This window comes from Stegodyphus dumicola, chromosome 3 (genome assembly GCF_044657685.1).
Source record: "Stegodyphus dumicola isolate Sdum_Otavi_A_Nest chromosome 3, ASM4465768v1".
Taxonomy (NCBI): domain Eukaryota; kingdom Metazoa; phylum Arthropoda; class Arachnida; order Araneae; family Eresidae; genus Stegodyphus; species Stegodyphus dumicola.
Genome location: NC_140770.1, coordinates 28,462,610 through 28,485,920, shown reverse-complemented (window position 1 = coordinate 28,485,920; position 23,311 = coordinate 28,462,610). Strand labels below are relative to the sequence as shown.

Here is a 23,311-nt window from a genome sequence, read left to right as displayed (position 1 = left end):
GAACTGCCAGTTGAATTGCTGAATGATGCAGAAATTACAAAAAATCAAAATTTTTCTCATTTCAGTATTATGCAGCTGTTGGGGACTGTTTCAATTTTTCCTTTCTTTTAGAACTCCTTTCAAGATAATAATAAATATCAACAATGTGTTCATCCACATTTAATGGTAAAGAAGCTGCCTCTTTTTCAGCTGCTAAATTTAAGAGGTGACAGGTGCACCTCATAATCTGCAAATCTGAATTTGCCTTTCTTAAGATGCCTGCAACACCAGCCTTCAAGCCTACCATTACTGGTGCATTATCGGCACCAAGCGCTAAGCAATTATCCAGAGGGACTGCATTTTCTTTTAAAGTTTTAATAATTAGCTGTGCTATATTAAAGCCTGTCGAATGTCCTTCTAAAGTGGGGACAGAAAGTAAACTACACTCAATTTCTGAAGACTCTGAATTAAAAAAAGAAACAACAATTGGATAGTTTTGAATTGGTATTATTGCTTCCATCGGTAGAGAGGCAGAACGGAGCTGTTTTAATGCAATCAATAACTGAAGATTTATTTTTCAAACCCATTTCTTTAACAATTGCACCTGTTTTGGTCCTTGCACTTGAGTATTTCTTAGTGATTTCACTATCGGGAAACATTTTTCTAAATAAAGCTGCAGCGTGATCCGATGCATTCATTGGCAGGTTGTGCTCCAGTAAAAAGGCAGAGAACAGACATTCTGCATTAATCACATTTTGGCCTTTTGTTTCCGAAGAAAAAATTTTCATTTTTTCAAAACAACTCATGTTGTCCTTGTGTTTTTGTGTACGCACATGTTTGAGAGCATCTGCCCTTCCACCAAGCGAAATCGAAAAATCGCAATGACAGATGGTACACCTCGCAAATTTATTACATTTCCTTGAAGAAATAATGGAAGGAAAGTCAACTGTGTACGATTTTTGAAGCGTGCACGAGTATTTCACCTTTCTCGCAGACATATCAAAAGACGATAATTTCTAAAACTATTTCCTAAAGGCACGTGTACTCACACAACTCAGGACAAGATGAACGAAATAGCGAAAGAACATCCAAAGAATGGCCAACGCCCTTGAGCTTGCTTTGTGCTCATTGGCTAATATATGCCAGATGACACGCAGTGGAGCTCGATGCCCATTGGACAACTGGAGAACGAAGTTTCGGGATACGTATGCTGTCAATCACAAAGCAGAAATTCTCATCTGATTCGCAAGGTTTCATTTTAGATATAATCTAGAGAAAATTCAGTTGCTTTCAGATGTCCAAAATCGCTTTTTTTTTGTTCATATAACAAAGTATTAAGCCAAGTTCCATAAAAATCGTGAGAAATATTAAGAATAAGAAAAAGTCGGGAGAGATATATTGTAAATCGGGTTGGCGGGAGAGCGGTCGAAAATCGGGAGTCTCCCGCCTAAATTGGGAGAGTTGGCAACTCTGATGGTGTTTCGGTAAAATCATCGAAACTAGTCCTGTGAAAATATAACGCCGATTTTTGTTGTTTAACTTCTGAATTAGTATTTCAATGTAAGTTGTTCAAGTTACTTCGCTTTTTGTGCTAATAGTTTCTCTTTAATTCTATAAACAGACAATTTCTTGTTCAGTTACAAAGTTCCACCGTTCAGGTCCTGTAATTGCCGAGTCGAGAATACAGACTATTTTGTCAATCGAAATTTTTTCACTTTCAATAACCTCTCCATCACTTTCTATCTCGGAAGCGCGCATGGGTAAACGCTTTATGCACATGTGCAAGCTTGTGCCTTTGAGGTCCGGATAATAGATCATTCCGGATTATGGACTTTGTACTGTACAAGAAGGATGACGAGGAGGTTTGGAGTGGGATACTGTTTTGCCCAATGATTTGAAGGATGGATCTCGGAATTTGTGCAATAAATTCCTCGAAAATATTTCCCTTAAGGTTATGAACTTTCTGATAAAATACAAGTTCACATTTTTTCAGATGCCAGCCCTAAGGCTTATGAAGCTGTTGGCCTATTTCCATAACATAACGAATGATAATGAAATTAAAACCTGCCTAATTTGGGCTAAATGTAGAGTCTCACCCATTAAACGTCTAACATTCCTCACCTTGAACTTATCGGGGCGTTAATCGCAGCAAGAATGAGCAAATATCTAAAAGGTGTTTTTTCCCAGAATTTGGACATTTACATATGGTTGGATTCAACCATAACACTACACTGGGTTACGGGATCACCTTTGAATTGGAAACCCTTTGGAGCGAATAGTTATGGAAATTCAATATTTAACTGATTCCAAAATTTGGAATCATATCCTGGGTAAGATAATCCAAGTAACCTTTTAACCAGAGGCTAAAAATTGAATAATCTTATCGAAAACAAGTTATGGTTTTATGGTCCTCAACGATTATTCAATGCAAGTCACATGTGGCCCAAACTCGAAAATATCGTTATTAATAATGATGTTATAGACGAAAAGAAATCTAATTCAAATTCTACATAATTGTCTTGTGCTGTTGATGCATTTCCAGATTCGTTACTAAAATTAGAGAATTTTAGTTCTTTAAACAAGGTTTACGATATTATGGCATGGGTCTCAAGATTTTTAAATATTGATAAGAGGAAATTTAAAATTTCAGGCCAACTCTCATCTTCAGAAACTGAAAAGGTGGAGTTATATTGGATAAAACAGACAGAACAAATTGCATTTAATCGTGAAATTACGTATCTAAAATATGAAAAGCCTATTGATAAAAGATTAAGTTAGACAATCTGAATGCAAAATTTGATGAAAACGGTTTGTTGTTTCGGGAAGACTTCAATTTTATGAGTTTTCTCAAAGGGAAAAACATCCTTGGATCCTGCCAGACGGAAATTTTACTTATTAATTAAGAATGCTCACGAAAAAGTTTTCCATTTTGGTATTACATGTACCTTAGCTCATCTGAGGGAAAAATATTTCATAATTAAAGGCAGAAAACAGTGTTAAAAAATTGCATGATTTGTAAAAGGTTCAGTGCATCCTCTGAAAAACAAGATATTGCTCCATTACTGAAGGTCAGAATAACTGAATCCCCTCCTTTTCTGACCTGTGCTGTCGACTTTGCCGGTCCCATTTATATCAAAGAAAAAACAGGCATTCATCATGTTATTCACTCGTGCTGTCTATCTCGAGGTAGCAAGTAATTTGAGCACTGAAACTTTTACACTGGCCCTTAAACGATTCACATTCAGAAGAGGACTATGTAAAAAAAATTAGTGACAATGTGAAAACCTTCATAAAGGCAGATTGTTTTTTAATTGAAGTTTGGAGTCGAATTTCTCAACCTCATGTTAATCAGTATTTGAGAGAAGCTAGTTGGTGGGGCGGATTTTGGGAACGCATGGTACGTTCTGCTAAAACCCCTTTGAAGAAAATCCTCCGCAGATCATGCCTCACCTATGAGGAAATTCAAACCACGTCGACCGAAATTGAAGCTGTTATTAACAGTTGTCCTCTGACTTATCTTTATGAAGATAACAACGAACCTCTTCCGATTACCCCATCTCATTTTCTGATTGGTAAGTGTTTGAATTCCTTGCCAGATGTCAACTATTCAGCTGAACTCAAATCAAACAAAATTGTTCTCACGAAAATGTTGAGATACAGACAAGTCATCGCTCATTTCTGGAAACGTTGGCGTAAAGAATATTTATTTGAACTTCACTCTGCCAATTTATCCCCTCACACTAACACTCCTTCTAACGGCAAAGTGCGTTTTTGTGCCCTTCAGATGTCTTCTGGTATAATTAAAGAATCGACTCAATTACTCTACAAACTAGAACTTGATCATGATTGACACTTTATTATTGAGCAATGAACAAATAGAATGCTTTATGTATGACACATTTAAAACTATACATAACATAGGATCCCTTGTTCAATGGACATTAGAAATGAAAGTTTATTATAGATGGCAACTAGGACTGCATTCACAGAAAATCATCAACTTCACATTACTTTAACACAGCAACAACAGAAATTATGTTACTATTATTTACTTGAGATGTGCATGTTGTTGGCATGGTATTTGATTCAAATTATATCTTAAAGTCTGCATAGAGCTATTTGACAAATGCTCAAAAAGGAATTAATTTTGCTATCATATACTTAAACCACACACCCAAATCTTTAACCTTAAGTATGAATTTTATAGACTGAAAAATCAGATTTTTACCTGGAATCATGATTTACGACACATTTTTTTTTTTTTTTTTTCCCAAAGAAAGGCAACTTACAATACTTATGTATAAATCCCTTCACAAAGGGATATATTTTTATTTAGTCAATTATTCACAACAAATATTTTATTTTTTTACAGCCTCCTCCTCTTTCTGGAAAGCTTGCAACAACTCAGCCCTCTTCTGTTGCTGTCTTTCCTCACGACGGCGACGAGCTTCACGAACTTTTTGACGTCTAGCCTCAGCCTGGTCCAACAGCATTTTGGATCTTGACTTCTCTGCCTTTTTACGATGTATGAACTCCATGAGAACCCTCTTATTTTTAAACACATTACCTTTGGCTTTCATGTACAGTTCATGGTACCTTAATTAAAAAGATTAATAAATTTACGACTACTCATTCAACAACATTGTATTTTATTTCAGAATAGTTCAGGCATAATAAAAAATTACACAATTTGTTAACTGACATATTAGTTTCCTGGTTTTTCAAAACCAAAACTAGATGAATACTATAAATGATGTGTGAAACAATAGCAGTTTAATCAGTTAGTGTAATCAAATATTGGGTCATTAGAAGAGTTCTGCGGTTTATCAGATTACAAAGTTTTTTTCTACTAATTATTTTGTTACTGCTGATAAGGAGTGACCTTGATCAAAGCATATGTTTAACAGGGTTTCCACTCAAACAGGAGAATACTATTATAGCTATAATAGTTGTTTTCTCCACTGAAGACAGATTAGAATCTGCCCAATCTGGATTACAAAATGTCTTTTTTTCAGAAATTTTGCGGCTAAACGAAAGATAGAAGTATATTTAATGATATTTCGAAATAAATTCAGGTATTTCATATTTATTTAGCAGCATACATAAGCAAAAAATGTGCGCATTAAATTTTGTGATAGAATGTCATCATATTGCTAGAATTAATTTCAGGATCATGCCAGAGAAAATTACCTGAAATTTGGAAATATTTTAAAACTAATATTCAATAAATTTAGAGGGAAGAAGCCACATTAAGTGGTACGAATAACATTAAAAATGGTTAGCCCTATATGACTGATTACTATTTTTTTTTTATTTTTCTGCAAAATGACACATAAAGCAATTATTAAACAGCTGCGCCCACCTGTAATATCTGTCGTCAAAGCTCAAAGCCGGCATCGAAGTTCCAAGGTCAGGTTTATCAAGGGTTCATAAAACTATTGTTTTAAATTCCTTTAAAGGAAAAGAAAATATTTTTTTGCGCAAGTAAATTCATTCTTGGATTAGTTTTTTTGAGCAAAAAAGGGACAAAAATCAGAGTTTAAATTATTGAGAAAAGTCAAAGAAAACGTTTCGCTAAAGAAAGTTTTTTCTTAATGTGTTCCTCAATTTCGTGGAGGGAGAAATTCTCGCCACCAGGTTCTGTCACCGAATTTTCCCCTCCTCTTTCTAGCGGCATAATAGCAAACTGATTTACATTACATAGATGGTTTTATACGAGAATCGGCAGGCATTTCCTTTAGTTCAACATGCACTGCACATGCGCTTGCGAGTCTCTTGATTCTCGAGGTTATTAGAAACAAAAGCTGCTGGAAACTTGCTTTGCCTTCTTAAAGACAATTTGATTGGAGCTGCGAAAATTGGCAATACGCCAGCTACCCGAATGATGCTCATGCGATTTAAAATTATATAAAATTCACCAAGAAAGTGGCCGCTTTCAACGTTGGCGCAAACACTCGCATTTTTGGGAGGATCGCCGGAAGAAATACCCGAATGTTCAAGATTTTGACTAAAATATTTTAATTTCCCGATTGTTTGGGTCAATTTTCGAATTCCCAGACTTTTTCCGTTTTTCCAGGTAGCGTGGCAACCCTGCATTAAATACAATCTCTTCTCCTTGGCCGCACATTTTCGTCCTGTCATGAAGTAATTTTTGTTTTCTGTGCAGCGCTAAGAATGGAGAATTAATTGAAATGTTCATTTTCATATTATTTTTCCCTTAATAAAGGAAAAAATGCCAGTCAGACTGTTTGCAAAATTTGTGCTGCATATTGACAAAGTATCACATCTGATGACACAGTTCAGAGGTGGTTTGAGAAGCATGGAAATTTCAGCCTCGAAGATAATGCTTCCTTTCCAAACAAGGAATTATTAAAAGCTTTTGCTGGTAGGATTATAAAAGAATTGTTCACTGTGAACTGTTCCTTCACACACACACACACACACACACCCAAAAAAAAAATATCCAAATGGCAGCTTAAAAACAGAAATTGAAGGAAAGCACACAGAATTGATTAATCATTGATCTGTTGCCTTCCATCATGACAATATTCAGCCCACATTTCGACAAATATCAGGCTATTGGAATATTTATGAACATTATAAAATATTCTTTGAACACACTATCAAACAGAACTTCTACTTTGTAGTCATTAGGTTATTTCAAAGCAGGAGAGATGAAAAATGTGCAATGCCTCGATGGAACTCTTGAATACATGCCAAGTGTGCTAACCACTATACCACGAAGGCAGGAGAAATACCTTATAACGTCTTAAAAAGGAATTTTCCACCTGCCGGAGAAACAGCAAAAAGTCGCAGAACAAAATGGTGCTTATGTGATATAATGAAATTTTCTTATGTTGTTCTGCTTCATTTGTATTTATCATTGAAAATCCCAGCAGAACTTTTAACAACACTAAGTTATATTTAACAACTGTAAATAACAGAGATAAATTTTTTAAATTACAATCTTTATTATTTGAGTGGACAAGCAAATTTAAACCAATACTTTCAAAATAAACAAGCTGCATCTTATTTTAAATCTGACAGATGCACAATATTAATTTATTTAGCATGAATAATAGGATCATTAATTTAAAAATAGATTTTTTTGCTTTTTCAGAAATGTAGATAAGCCATTGTGATGTAAGCTTTTCATAAAAATACAAAATTGAATCATATTTACTTAGCTTAGAAAAGTTTGCAAACAGGTTTACTTAGCAACTACATTTATTCTAATAATTATAACATTTGTGCTACAAATGAAGCAGCATTATCTAGTGTTGTTCATCTCCTAATAGATAAGTTGCAAAAATTCAAGGATTAAAATGTAAATCAGTCAGTCATAGGAAGACAATTTTATTTATAAGCATACTATTCATTATATAGGAAAGTCAAGATGCATGAAACCACTTGGGATTTCAAAAAATTTAAAGTTTTTCAGAGCTTCCACGCCGCTCTGTGGCGCACAGCACAGGAGATTTTTTTAAGAAATCAGGAGATTTTTCACAATGTTAAAAATACTTTTTAAATGATAAAAATATAGTTTTTAACGATGAATTAACTTTAAATAGTTACTAAGTCTTAAATGCAAGCAAAACAAAAATACCTTAGACATAAAAAACATTTTTATTACTTGCATCGTAAAAAAAAAAAAAAAAAAAAGGACACTTTTAATCAGTTTTCATACAAATGTTATGGACAGTGGCAGATTTTGCTTTCGTTAAGAAAGAAACTTCATAATTTTGTTCATAACTGCCACGTAGGCCTGCTTTCGCTAATAAAAGTTTTTCTAATGTGTCATCACTAATATTAGATCTAAATTTAGTCCTCATTTTCGCAACAACACTGAAAATCCTCTCACACTCCGCATTACTATGGGGAACTGTCAAGATGGCCAACATAATTCTAGAGAGTTCACTATATTTTAAAATTCCATCAGCACCTTTCAATTTTCCAATTAACCTCCACTGGGTGTCAATCCTAGCTGATTTTATAACTTCATCCAAGTTTTCTAATCGTAAACTGCAAAATTGCGACTGCAATATATCAGTAGCAACATCAATATCGTCATCTTTCATGACTAAACGAAGTAACACAGGAAACCTGTTCAAAAAGTACTTTATATCAGAAAAAGATGCATTTGCTAGAGCAGAAACATCAGCAACTTTAGCATGCAAAATCAGTTCATCGTTGACTGGGAATTTATGTAATATGTAATCACATACTCGACAGAAGTAACTTCTAACATGAAGATAAAACTTATTTTTGTCTTCTTCTGAAAGTTCTTCCACTACTTTTGTAGTTGCAGCTCCTATTACCAAATCTTCATCTTTCTTCTGATTTTCTGTTTCACCATAAGTCACATCACATTACAAGACAAAACACAGACTGTTTTTACAAACTTGGATAAAATGTCTTTAAACAGATCATAAATCATTGATTGCAAAACATGAATTAATGGAATTCTGCTTTGTAGAATTGCGTTGAGAACATCGAATGATGGCAAAATGAATTGTAAAAAAAAGCAAAAAGCTTTGTTAAGGTCCGAAGAAAAAAACAAATATTCGTTCTTCACAAGATAAACTTACAGTAATCGGAAAATGTTTCGTGTGTTGAGCAATTTTTTTATTTTGAGAGAAATTTGTGTCAGCTTTACGCTTATATTTTGCAGTATTATTTTGAGAACTGCCAGTTGAATTGCTGAATGATGCAGAAATTACTTTATTTTTCTCAAACCTATTTTTAACAATGGAAGTAGTAACTACATCTCCATTTACTTTAGGTACTTTATAACTTTCAATAGAGCCTTTTATCTCAACTCTCGAAGCATTTACTTCTTTAAAAAATGCAAGAAGTGGGTTCCATTGATCAAGGATTCTAGATAAGCATTTCTTTAGACAGCCAGCGTGTACAACGTTTCAAAATTTTTCTTATTTCAGTATTATGCAGCTGTTGGAACTGTTTCAATTTTTCCTTTCTTTTAGAACTTCTTTCAAGATAAAATAAATATCAACAATGTGTTCATCCACATTTAATGGTAAAGAAGCTGCCCCTTTTTCAGCTGCTAAATTTAAGAGGTGACAGGTGCACCTCATTATCTGCAAATCTGAATTTGCCTTTCTTAAGATGCCTGCAACACCAGCCTTCAAGCCTACCATTACTGGTGCATTATCGGCACCAAGAGCTAAGCAATTATCCAGAGGGACTGCATTTTCTTTTAAAGTTTTAATAATTAGCTGTGCTATATTAAAGCCTGTCGAATGTCCTTCTAAAGTGGGGACAGAAAGTAAACTACACTCAATTTCTGAAGACTCTGAATTAAAAAAAGAAACAACAATTGGATACAGTTTTGAATTGGTATTATTGCTTCCATCCGTAGAGAGGCAGAACGGAGCTGTTTTAATGCAATCAATAACTGAAGATTTATTTTTCAAACCCATTTCTTTAACAATTGCACCTGTTTTGGTCCTTGCACTTGAGTATTTCTTAGCGATTTCACTATCGGGAAACATGTTTCTAAATAAAGCTGCAGCGTGATCCGATGCATTCAGTGGCAGGTTGTGCTCCAGTAAAAAGGCAGAGAACAGACATTCTGCATTAATTACTTTTAGGCATTTTGTTTCCGAAGAAAAATTTTTCGTTTTTTCAAAACAACTCATGTTGTCCTTGTGTTTTTGTGTACGCACGTTTGAGAGCATCTGCCCTTCCACCAAGCGAAATCGAAAAACCGCAACAACAGATGGTACACCTCGCAAATTTATTACATTTCCTTGAAGAAATAATGGAAGGAAAGTCAACTGTGTACGATTTTTTAAGCGTGCACGAGTATTTCACCTTTCTCGCAGACATATCAAAAGACGATAATTTCTAAAACTATTTCCTAAAGGCACGTGTACTCACACAACTCAGGACAAGATGAACGAAATAGCGAAAGAACATCCAAAGAACGGCCAACGCCCTTGAGCTTGCTTTGTGCTCATTGGCTAATATATGCCAGATGACACGCAATGGAGCTCGATGCCCATTGGACAACTGGAGAACGAAGTTTCTGGATACGTATGCTGTCGATCACAAAGCAGAAATTCTCATCTGATTCGCAAGGTTTCATTTTAGATATAATCTAGAGAAAATTCAGTTGCTTTCAGATGTCCAAAATCGCTTTTTTTTTGTTCATATAACGAAGTATTAAGCCAAGTTCCATAAAAATCGTGAGAAATATATTGTAAATCGGGTTGGCGGGAGAGCGGTTGAAAATCGGGAGAGTTGGCAAGTCTGCATTATATAGGAAAGTCAAGATGCATTTGCACAAACTAAAATTGTGCTTCTACTTTTGGAAATAACAAAATGCATCGTTTTTCAGCAAAATGGTTATATTTTATAAAACAACAAAGGATCCATTGTATATCTCACAACAGAGGCAGATACTTAAAATATTGTACTACAGCTTTGAAAATTTTGAAAAATTCAATTTAAAAACAAAACTTTCAATAGAAAAACATGTAACACAGTAAAATCCTGCATTAACTAAACATAACACTGATAACTCAAATATTTTAAAATTGTACAATTATTTTTTTATAATATTTTGAAGGGAAAAATATTACAATTTGGGACCTTTCCTAAACAAAACAGCATGCAGTGAATCAAAATTATAGGATTTTGGCTTTAAGAAAAGTGTAATTAAAGAGGGATATGCAATTTCATTTGAAAACGGACAAACGATAATGCAACATTAAATATTATAGCAAGTGATTTTGTATCTTGATATCTAACTAAAAGAGAAATCAAACTTCTGCCAGAATGACACAGGTTTGGTGGGACGTCTTAGTTTTCCACCAAAGAGACACCACCAGCTGACGTGTGTCACACACACTGCAATCTCCTTAAAAGAAGTTATATTTTAATATGTTTAAGGCCTAGAAAAATGCACTGGCTTTCATGTCTGAAATGCATACTTTCAAAATCTTACATATTAAATGCAACTATAATGAATAAAATAAATAGAACTAAATTCAGTGGCACAACAGCTCTAGTGGGCCACATCTTGCAGTGATCCTTTTCTGCTTTCTCGACCTCTAGACCACGGGTGTTTAGTTCCCAAACGAACTTGGTACTCATTTGTATCGATCCACTTTAGTTTTCCACCAAATGAATGCTGAGCAATGGGATGAAATGCTGAGCCAATCTTGCCCGGCCTGGGGATCGAACTCCAGACCTGTGGTGCAGCTGCGTGCGTGACATGCTAGCCACTTTGCCACAAGGCGGTTGAATAAAATAAAAGATTTTATATGTTTAAACCACCTTACATTTCCTGAACTTTCTGGATAGCAATGCTTTTTTAACATCTGCCATTAGAAATGTCTTAAAATCTACATACAAGACTAAATATTCAGCAACACTGACAATTGGTTTACATAGCCGTGATTTGCTGGTCTGCATTAACTTATGATTGTTCTTGCCATATAATTTGAATCGTTACTTACCAGACATAATGCATGAATTATTAATTTAACAATGTCATTTCATTGCAACTAATTTGCACTTTTGCTGTAATAATTATTTTTCAGTCTGAATGTACTCTTAAAGAGGTGGGATCTCATGGAATAGATATATAACATGTATACTTACAAATGTCTATCAATTTTTTTAGCTTCTCTGTACTTTTTAAGAAGTCTCCTTAGCACTCTCATACGACGAATCCATACAACTTTTTTCGGCATACGAGCATTTGCGGTACCCTTCCTTTTTCCAGGACCACAGTGACGACCTTTTCGTCTGGCTTCTTTATTTTTGCGTACTCGAGCACGGGAATGAACTGCAACTGGTTTTCGAATAATCAAACCATCTTTGATTAACTTACGAATGTTCTGTCCTATAAAATAATATCTTAATATTAGCATACTTGCCAACCTATCATTGACACTCAAAAATCAGGAGATTTTTCACAATGTTAAAAAGACTTTCTAAATGATAAAAATACAGTTTTTAATAATGAATTAACTTTAAATAGTTACTAATTCTTAAATGCAAGCAACACAAAAATAACGCACACACAAAAAACATTTTTATTACTTGCATCGTTTAAGGGAAGAAAAAAAAAATTAATCACTTTTCGTACAAATGTTATGAACAGTAACAGTTTTTGCTTTCGTTAAGAAACTTCATAATCTTGTTCATCGCAATTGCCCCGTAGGCCTGTTTTCGCAAATAAAAGTTTTTCTAATGTTTCACCACTAATATTAGATCTAAATTTAGTCCTCATGTTCGCAGCAACACTGAAAATCCTCTCACACTCTGCATTACTATAGGGAACTATCAAGATGGCTAACATAATTCTAGACAGTTCACTATATTTTAAAATTCCACCAGCACCTTTCAGTTTTCCAATTAAAACTCCACTGTGTGTCAACCCTAGCTGATTTTATAACTTCATTCAAGTTTTCTAATTGTAAACTGCAAAATTGCGACTGCATTATATCAGTGACAACATCATTAGCTTTCATGACTAAATGAAGTAACACAGGAATAACTGAAGATTTATTTTTCAAACCCATTTTTTTTAACAAACTGCACCTGTTTTGGTCCTTGCACTTGAGTATTTCTTAGCGATTTCACTATCGGGAAACATTTTTCTAAATAAACCGATGCATTCAGTGGCAGGTTGTGCTCCAGTGAAAAGGTACGTGACGATTTGACTTATCGCGATGTCACCATTGTGGCTAGTTTGTTATAGCCGGATATGCAGTTCACAACACTGCATTACATGGCAGCCAGACAGTCAGTAAAAAGGCAGAGAACAGACATTTTGAATTAATAACTTTTTGTTCCCTTGTTTCCGAAGAAAAATTCAATTTTTCGTTTTTTCTAAACTACTTATGTTGTTCTTGTGAATGCACATGTTTAAGAACATCCGCCCATCCACCATGCGAAATCGAAAAATCACAACGACAGACGGTACACATCGCAAATTTATTACATTTCCTTGAGGAAATAATGGAAGGAAAGTCAACTGTTTATGATTTTTGAAATGTACATGAGTATTTTACCTTTCTCGCAGACATAACAAAAGATGATAATTTCTAACACTATTTCCCGATGGCACGTGTACTCACACAACTCATGACAAGATGAACGAAATAACTAAAGAACATCCAAATAACAGCCTTGAGCTTGCTATTGCCTAATATACGACACATGACACGCAGTGAAGCTCGATGCAAATTGGAGAACTGGGGAACGAAGTTTCTGGATGCGTATACTCTCACTCACAAAGCAGAAATTCTCACCTGATTCGTTTTAGATATAATCTAGAGAAAAAAATTCAATTCCTTTCAGAAGTCCAAAATCACTTTCTTTTATTCATATAACAAAGTATTAAGCAAAGTTCCATAAAAATCATTAGAAATTTTAAGAATAAGAAAAAGTCGGGAGAAATATATTGTAAATGGGTTTGGCGGGAGTGGTCGAAAATCGGGAGAGTTGGCTGTATTATATAACAATATTTAATTTGGCAGCAAAGATATAATCAATGTAAACATGCTATGTTAATGACAATTAAGTTGTAATACTTAAAACATACTATATTTCATATATAAAACATAGAAAATGAATAAGTGACTTTTTATGAAATTTCAGGAAATAATAATTATTACCAGCATTAAACAGAGATTCTGAGTAAAAATATTGTTGCTTTATGTTAAATACTAATGAGGGTTTGGCAGCAGTCAGGTACATATTTAATCCGAACAAATACAAGCCACTCCCTCCTCAAGAGCAACTTTCCCTTAATCATGACATCCTCTCCCCAAAAAATTTTAAATAATTCACACAGAAAATTTTTAAATCTAAATAACATTAAAAATAGTTATTTGATTTGCTGGATACAGTTGGATGATGAAAGAGGAAAAACTGTTCTAATATGTAACTTTTAATAAAATCAATGACATGAATTGGAAATACGAAATCTAAATATTTTACTACGCTACTAAAACAAATAACATCCAATCAGGAAGGAGACTTTTCAGCCAGTACAGAGACTTGAATTTTAAACTGAACAGACAACGTAGAAGTTCTGGTGTTGGTCACCCACTGGAACAGCACTCGTGGAAGAGAATACAAATATGTTTTAAATGGAATCTTCAGATCATTAGCTTCAAAACAAAACTCTACACTGCCAATCATCCTAAACAACTAAGTATGTATAAGCACGAATCTCAAACAATACTTAAACTGCATCCTCAATACTTAATCTGGTCGTGATCAATACGTCAAAGCTCACACGTGCTATCTAAAAGTAGGGTCGTCTCAACACAAGACCTTCTTAAAAAGAAGCAGACTCGCATTTAGATGAAAACCAACTATGCAGCCAGCTCATTTGCCTGGGATCGCGTATGAAGAACCCAAGGGCTCTGCAAGAATGCACAATATATAAATTTGTGTAATTATTTCTCTTTTTTTTTATATAATTTTGTTTTTTGAAAACTGATTGCTATGTATAAGAGAAAGCAACAATAGCCCCTAAAACGAAAGTGTATCTTGTATGGAAAAGAAGAATGTAAAAAAAAAAAAAAAAGCTGGCTACATCATCGACATAGACGCAAAGGATACCCAGAAGTTTCTCTCCCAAGTTGCCAAAAAGTGCAAATTTTTTTGGGGGATGTAGGCAATCAGAAAACATCCTTATTTGTTTTCAGGTACACCACAACCAGCATAACAGATGTAAGCCTGAAACGAAACTGCTAAATTAGACATGTCTATTATTTAATTCTGTAATTATTCTATACAAAATAATTAAATTTTTTGAGTTCAGCAATTTCAATTATTAAAATATCCTTCCATATTTCAAAATAAAAATACAGAGGGAAAGAAAAAGAAAATAATTGGAATAACTAAACTAGATCAGAAATTATAATTATTTTTTAAAAGAGAAAACATTATTTGGTACTATTCGGTTTCAAGGGCCGTAAAAAAACGACAAACTATTGTTGTTGCCAGTATTGCCAAAAGTAATTGCGGCAACCCTAACACAAGAAAGGAAGTATAATAGTAAATAACTATCTAAATATTGATGTTTTAATTTAGATGAAAGGTTAATAATTAATAAATATTAAAATAGATATTAGCTTTTCTTTTCTTATATTACTGGGCATTTATGTAAATATTGTTTGTATAATGTTTCGGTACCGAGTTATCGCTAAAGCATAATGTCATCTCGTTGGTTGTTCAAACATAATTTTCTACAATGAATGATGCCTTTTCTTTGCCGCTTTTTACAAGGGTAAAAACAATTGGAATTTTGTCAATTTTCTTTTACTTTTTAAGTGACAATAGGTCAATGTGTACATAGATAAAGTCAAGGGTGCAGTGCCATTTTTGTGCAACTCTGGGATTTTTTTAAAGTGAAAATAAGTTGATGTGTACATGGATACCGACTATGTGCAATTCTTAAAAACCCGCCAAGCAGTGGATGTTTCTGCACTTTACCCAAAATTCTATCGCAGACCTTTTCATCATAGGCAATTCCCAAATTGTCAAATCCATAGGATATCAAAAAAGGATTTAAAAATTAAACTAGTATTTCAATGGCGTCTTAAGAAATATAGAACTATATAAACTTACGCAACCTAAAATCAGCGCTTAGGCACGCTGTTAAATGGGCGTGTTTTCTAGATTTGGCACTTTTGCTGCAATTTTTTTACGGCCCTCGAAACTGAATACTACATTATAGGAAGCTTGTTAAGCACCTACCACAAATATTCTTGATGATAAGACACATGTCCTAGTGGGATAGAAAATGCTTATACAGATACTTAGCAGTATAAATAACTTGGAAAACAGAAATACTTACTTGAATTAGCATTAGCAATTTCACTCATTTCATTAGGATCCAGCCACACTTTTCGTTTTCCACATTTCAATACAGCAGCAGCAAGCCGCTTTTGCAATCTGAGACAACTAAATAATTGAACACACAAAACGTAAACATTTTATTACTTTTCATCATAAGCTATTTAAAGCATTAAAATAAGATTTAGTCATAATATTTACGTAAATGCCCAGTAATATAAGAAACACAAGATAAGCTAATATCTATTTTTAAGTATGTTTAATGTTATTTCTTTAAGATTACCCTTAAAGAAAACCTTTCCCCTCATTATTTGGTGTTCCTGCAGCGGCTGTACGTAATATGTTATTTTTTTGCAGAAGTATGCCTATTTAAATTACCTCAACTTATTCAGTATGAAGCAAAAGATTTTTGCTAATTAGGAGATATAGGATGATAAAAAATGAAGACTGCTAAATATATTTAATAAACAGCAATCCTTGAGACACTTTTCACAGGTGAACTTGTTTCATACCATTATTAATAAATTAAAAGATACTTAAAATTAAGGTTGTTACTTCAGGGTTGCCACTCAAACAGGAGAATGAAATTCCCTGACTTTTCCAGGTTTTCCAGGTGTGTTTCAAGAAAATTCCAGTCTATTCGCGTAATGTACTTTGGCTACGCTAAGAGGTAAATTAATTATGGTATTACTTGTATTGTGTAGCAAATTCACTTAATTATTCAATAAATCCCAGAGGACATTTATTCTTAATTATTCTTGGTATACTTTGTTAGATAATTTTGTTTACTTTTCCACTTAAGAAACTTAATAAAATTTAAGATATATAAATTGGATAACAAATGTATGTTTTATTTAATTATTACTCATGATCATCACCAGTTCAACACGAGGCTAATCCGGTCCTTATAAATCACAACGCAATGCTAAATAGTTAGGTTAGATTTTAGGTAAATTTAATTTGTGTGAGGTATGTTCTTAAAAAGCACCTTAACACTTGAAAACACAAATATAATTATAATAGTTGTTTTCTCCATTGAAGATTGAGATTAGAATCTTCCCAATCTGGAATAAAATAAAGCTTTTTTTGCAGACATTCTGCAGCTAAACGAAAGAAAGAAATCTATTTTAATAAATTGAGGTATTTTATATTTATTTCACAACATACATAAGGAAAAAATATGTGTATTAAATTTCGTGATGGTATGTCATCATACTGCTAGAATTAATTTCAAGATTATGCCAGAGAAAATTTCCTGAAATTTGGAAATATTATTTACTAATAATAAATAAATTTAGAGGGAAGAAGCATCATTAAATTATACGAATAACATAAAAATAAAGATAATTACTTAAAAATTGAATTAGAATAATCAACGATATTTTAGCGAATATAGTTATATTACATGGTTAGCCTAGATGACAGATTACTATTTTTTTATTTTACGATTTTGAAAATTGTCGCCAAGACCAAAATGACCCGTTTACTGCGCATCATCATGTCGCCAAATCCCATTGTACCATACATGGAGATTATTCTAACCAAAGAACATCTATGCAAAGAATCTCTAATTCTTTGGTCTATGTAAAGAAGAAAAGGTTACAAGTAAAATGCTATTACGCCGATAGAATGCGGAGGGAAAATATGCCAAGGGATGTGGCGACGGAACCTGGCGGCCAGAATTTCCCTCTCCGCGATGTGTACCGGAAATTAAGAAACGTGTTAAGAAACGTTCTTTGACAAAAAGAAAGCTACGAAAATCCGTTACTTGCGGCAAAAAATATTTTCTTTTCCTTTAGAGTTTAACCACTTGCGCTAAGACTAAACTTCACGGTTGCGGTGCCGTGCGCTACAATATAGCAAGCGGTAAAGTGTCTCATTTACGCCGCTCCGCATCTGCGAGTGCAATCCAGAGCTGTAACTCGAGAAATAAACAATCTCGTTGTTAGGCGACGTGTGCACCATGTTATTTTCATTTTTGCGATAAATGCTTATCGACGTGGTGTTCACGTCGCTCGCAGTTTGAGGCAAAAACATCTCGACGTGCGTGGCACGTCTTTTTAGCGCAAGTGGTTAAAGAAATTTTAAAGGATATTCATTTAATGAACTCTTGATAACGTGACCTTCGAACTTCGACACCGGTTTCGAGCTTTGGCAGCAGATATATCACGCATGCACAGCTGTTTCCCTCTATGATGGAACGGAGCCACGTCTGTTGCAGAGAGGTTTTCCTTCTTTACAATACATATTCTTTGATTCTAACCTCCATGGTACCGTATACTAAGATTAAACCCATTTTGTTCTCGTATAATTTTGTTTTATACGAGAACAGGTACTTTCTTTAGTTCATGCACTGCACATGCTATTCTCGAGAATACTGGAAACCAAAAGTTGCGGGAAACTTGCTTTGCCTTTCTAAAGGACAATCAAATTGGAGCTGCGAAAATTGGCTCTATGCCAGCTGCCCGAATGACACTCACGTGATACGCAATTCGCCAAAAAAGTTATCTTTTCCGACGTCGGCGCAAAAATCGCTTTTTTTTTTTTGGCGGGATCATTGTATGAACTTCCCTGACTTTTCCAGATTTTGACAAAAATACTTAAATTCCCTGACTTTTCCCTGAATTTTTTGGTCAATTTTCGAATTCCCTGACTTTTCCCGGTTCTCCAGGTAGCGTGGCAACCCTGTTACTTGCTTGTGAACCACTGAAAAGTTTCTGCTTTGCTTCTGATTATTATACAAACAGGATAATTATTACAGAATTCTGTTGTTTTATGATTTATGCTAATAATGTGAAGGATTGAAAATGTGTTTAATGTCACATTTAACGTTACGAGTTGTACCGATATAACGATTAAGTACAAAATGCCGCTCTTCTAAATTTTAACTATGGAAATTGAAAATTTCATAAATATCTGTACAACTCTACTTTGAATATATTTTACTAATTATGCCTATTATTTGGTTCTACATTAAATGCAATGTTAAAATTCGGCCATGTGGCCCCCCCCAAAGCGCAAGCATAAAAGGTGCGCCAAGTCCAAAATGTATATGTTTAAAAATTAAAGAAGCAATATGAGTGAAAATAAAAGGTGATTTTATTTGGGAATGTCGTAAAAATGAAATAAATTAGCACTTTGTGAGGAAAGACAATAGTTGGTATGAAGAAAGTTAAAATACAACTTGGATTTTAAGGGTGATTAAGGTTAAGAAAGTCCACTAGTAAATTTATTTCTTTTGGGAAATATAACATGGATTACATGAATTTTTATGTAAAAGTAGGGCTAGACTGGAGATTACGGACCAGCCACCAAGTTAAATGAAATCACGCCAAATCTGGTAACCTAATCCATTTTTTTGCCGTGATGAAATTCGTTCGGGTTTATGGTTACAGTTTATATTACTTAGCGGGCTTTTTGAATATTCATACTTGGAACATTATTTCATTTTTTGTGGTTTTACATGCATTGCTTCCCTTAAACAGGGTATTTGAGATGCTGGTGAGCACAATAATTCGTGCTGACACCAACATACCAGCAAGTATTGATAATCGTCATTTCGCTGTGCTTCTCTTGGAAAAGTATAAGCAAAATGGCTGTCTGCGACAGATTTGTGTAAAAGGAGTTGTTGTGTGTTCGATCCTTCCAAGCACAAAAGGAGTGCGCGTCTGATCCTTCAACTAACATATTTGTGGGTATTTGTTATAATATGTTAACATATCAATTAACATATAATGCACAAATTAGTTTATTATGGATGAGTGATTACTACAGTTCAACTAAAAATACAGGAATTGATTGATACAGATTTTGATTTAAATATAAACTACAATAAAAGTAACTCTCGTTACATTTAAGTACATTTTAAGCATATGATTGAAATGAGAGTGTCATTTCGAATTTTATCTTCATTTCACTTACATTTTGGTATAGATGTAAACAAATGAGGTTTTTCTACTGCTTATTATAAAAATTTATTGTGAAAATATAAATTACGCAGTTAAAACTTCTTAACCACTTTTCGTTTTTTTATTATACTAGGGCTCATTTTTCAGTCGATCGAAACTTTGAATTTTAATCTTGTTTTTCTTTTGTATTTTTTTAAGGCTTTAGCTCATATATGAATGAACATTTTCCTGTTATTTATTGTTCATTTACTGCTTATTACAGTTTCTTAAAATTTTTCGATAAAACGTTTTACACACTTTTGCTACTGTCTTAAAAGTGGTATATGATATTGTGAAAAGTCATAACATCGTTGATCCCATAAAATAAGTTTATTAAGTTTTAAATACTTTTCACTGTTTTTCTCGAACTTCTGTTTTAGATATGAATTCTTTCCATGTTTTACAGGATTCATTAAAAATTGGAACCATATATTATGGCGATTTGACGAGTTAGCGATTTTCTAATACGCGTCAAACTGGTGCATATCTATTTTACTAGATTCTTTTATGAATGTTACTTTCAAAATTCAGTACTGTATTTCTTTGAAAAAAGCCTTCATGTTATTAATTTCCTAATCAATGCCATTTATAATTTCAAAAGTTAAAACTGCAAATTTCTTTACTGGTGCATCTTAATTACTCAAATTATTACTTACAAGCTAACATCTGCAAGCTGCTTTGCAGTTAATAGTCTAGAAAAAATTTACATTACACTCCAATATTTTTGTTTTCAACTGTTTCCTATAATTTCTCTTAGTGGTAATTTCTGACTCGGAATGAACTAGTTATCAATCTCAAAATGCCAACTTATCAAATTAAAATATCAGAATACTCTAAACAGAAGTTTTCAAGTAGGAATAAGAATTTAGGAATTTCTAGAAAAATATTTATTAGGAAACAAGTAGAAGACCAATAACTGGTTAAATTTCATAGCTTGCTTTACCACCACACTAAGAAACTTGACATGAATTATGCCCATATTTTGTCCTAAACTAATTACCATGAATTTTTTAAAATATACATGAAGGGGAGGGAAGATATTTTTATAAAAAAATTTAAATGTACCCAATATTTAGTGCAGAACTTATATGCACTTTGAACTAGAAAACAATTTAATTACTTTTTGTACTACTAACTGAAAAAATTTCTTTTGAAATTAAGTTTACCACAATGAAGCGTTTGCTAATAAAATTTGCCCATGTTTTTGTGCACCCATAGAGGCTTCTTGGAAGCACTTCCGCAGAGAACCCGGTAAATGTAAACATCGCCAACTTTGGCGATAGTAGTTCAAACCTGGTAACCCATCAGATTTATCCTATTTGCTTGTTCGAAGTTTGCAACATTCCTCTTGCGTCCATTTTTTTGAATTATCACTGTCATTGTTCGCATTTGCAGATCTATATTCTTCTTTTATTTATTATTATTTTTTCTGAATTTTTTAGCAACGAATAGATAGAAATATTTTCGTAGGTAGATGCCGGTTCTCGTTTCGGGATCGATGAAAGGAGGGGTGAATGCTAATATGTAACACGGCTGTTCACGTTGTGTTTTTAATTATTAACAGCCCTAAGAACCATGAGGTTTCCAACCTCTAAAATAATTTGTTTTCGTAGACCGCAAAAATGTGCATATGCATTTTAAATAATTAAGTAATGCTTCTATTTTTATTATTGGTTATTGTCATCTAAAATTATGAGAATAAATCAATTTTTATGGTGTAAAATTTTAACAGTATATTGTTAATGCTTTTCTAATAACAATCTTTCAGAGGATCGCAGGTGTGACATAAATATATGATGAAATTGAAATAAAAAATATTATTGATTATCCAAGATGACAGAATAGTTTGATGCATCACCATGGTCATCAAATTCAGCAAACCACTGCTGGTGTAAGGAATATATTGTTTTCTGTGTTAACTGGAATTTAAGACAAATTTTTTTCGTATATCACGTTTAACCGGTTAATTTCAGTATATTAATACTAATTTATATTTTTTAAATGAATTTTTATTTTCGTTATAAATGCTTATATATTGTCTTATGCTTAATAATATATTCTTTTCTGTGCTAACTTGAATTTAATACAAATTTATTTTCATATATCACGTTTAACCGGTTAGTTTTACATCTACATGCTTGTATATTGTTTTGTCTGCTAATTTGAATTTACATGCACTAAAAATCACGTTTAAGGCTGGGCTCATTGTCGATGAACCGCAAGCTTGGCGAGTAAAAATGCAACGTCGCCAACGGGTTCTCTGCGGATGAAAACCCGGCTTCTTATTTATTTGAATTTGAAAGTGGATCCACATATCACTGTTCAATGTTCTCATCCACATAGTCACTGGCAGGCTAGAACTGTAGGGTGACATTTTTGGAATACACTTGGAACCATTTCACTGACGAAACAGCCTGAAGCTGTTTGCAAACAACTAAATATTACGGTAAACTACACAAATGCTATAAATCAGGTTGGTAAGAGAATGGTTGAAAAGCTTCGATATGTGAGCGCCAACATCACATCCTTCTAGTCTTCCCGAAGAAATAACTCCTGCATAACGATGATACAATCTGATAACATTTTATAATAAAAAGAAATGAAGGATAGCATACAGCATATGAAACATGCTCCTGAGATATGAAGTTTTCAACCAAAAACAAAACACACACATACAAAAAACAAAAAAAAATTGGCAGTTTTTTTTAAGCGGAACACACTCCAACTATTCCTTTTATTTATTTACTAAAATTTACAGGCCAGTCCTATCATAGTAGTTTATAATCATGTGCTTTTGAAAATAAAGAGAACGAAGAATTAATGGACAACCGATAAATAAAAATACAACAGATCTCTATGTAACTTGAATTGTTGACTTCTCAAATAGTAATTATTGAAATACAGACTAGTCTTACACTGCGAAACGTTTCCTTAATTTTTTCAAGCAAAAAATAAGCTGCTTAGAGCAATATATTTAATCACAGTAACAAATTCCGATCAATTCAATATGGATTTCTAATGACGCATATTCGAACGCATGCCTAAAGTCTGAAAATGTACTTAAATACTGATAAATTGCATAAATCAGATAAGAACAATATGCATATATATTTAAAAAAAAACATTAAAAACAATTTAAAGGTATTTTTCAGCGGCATTCGCCACGTGTATACAAGCATTAGGGTTAATCACAAATGGCAACAGAGCAACAATGGAATTTACTTCACGAAAACATTACGTTTATCGTAATTAAATGCTTATATTTTTAATATAAATTAGACTTGACATATACAACTATTAAAATTGCTATATTTTTACTATATTCTAGAATATAATCCAAAAGCATACATACCTCATCTTCCACACCAAACCTACGAGAATTCACAGTGTAAATTAATGTTGCCAACGAGGATTGCCTAAACCCTAAACTTCATACACCACAAGAAATCTTCGCAGCTGATAGACAAATTCAGATTTCATGCAACTTATATTCACATTTCAGTCCTTTTCTTCCGATAACATTCAGGTAAAGATGTTAC

General features: G+C 33.4%; 1 protein-coding gene across 1 annotated transcript; it reads right to left on the bottom strand.

The window, feature by feature from the left end:
• Positions 1–4,273: 4,273 nt before the first annotated feature.
• On the bottom strand, positions 4,274–23,175 carry RpL19 (ribosomal protein L19). The gene is made up of 4 exons (XM_035367514.2): positions 23,125–23,175; positions 15,827–15,933; positions 11,608–11,851; positions 4,274–4,575 (listed from the first exon to the last, which is right to left on the bottom strand). The coding sequence occupies exons 1-4, from the start codon at positions 23,127–23,129 to the stop codon at positions 4,338–4,340; spliced, it is 594 nt and encodes a 197-aa protein (XP_035223405.1). The 5' UTR covers positions 23,130–23,175; the 3' UTR covers positions 4,274–4,337.
• Between the last annotated feature and the right edge of the window lie 136 nt (positions 23,176–23,311).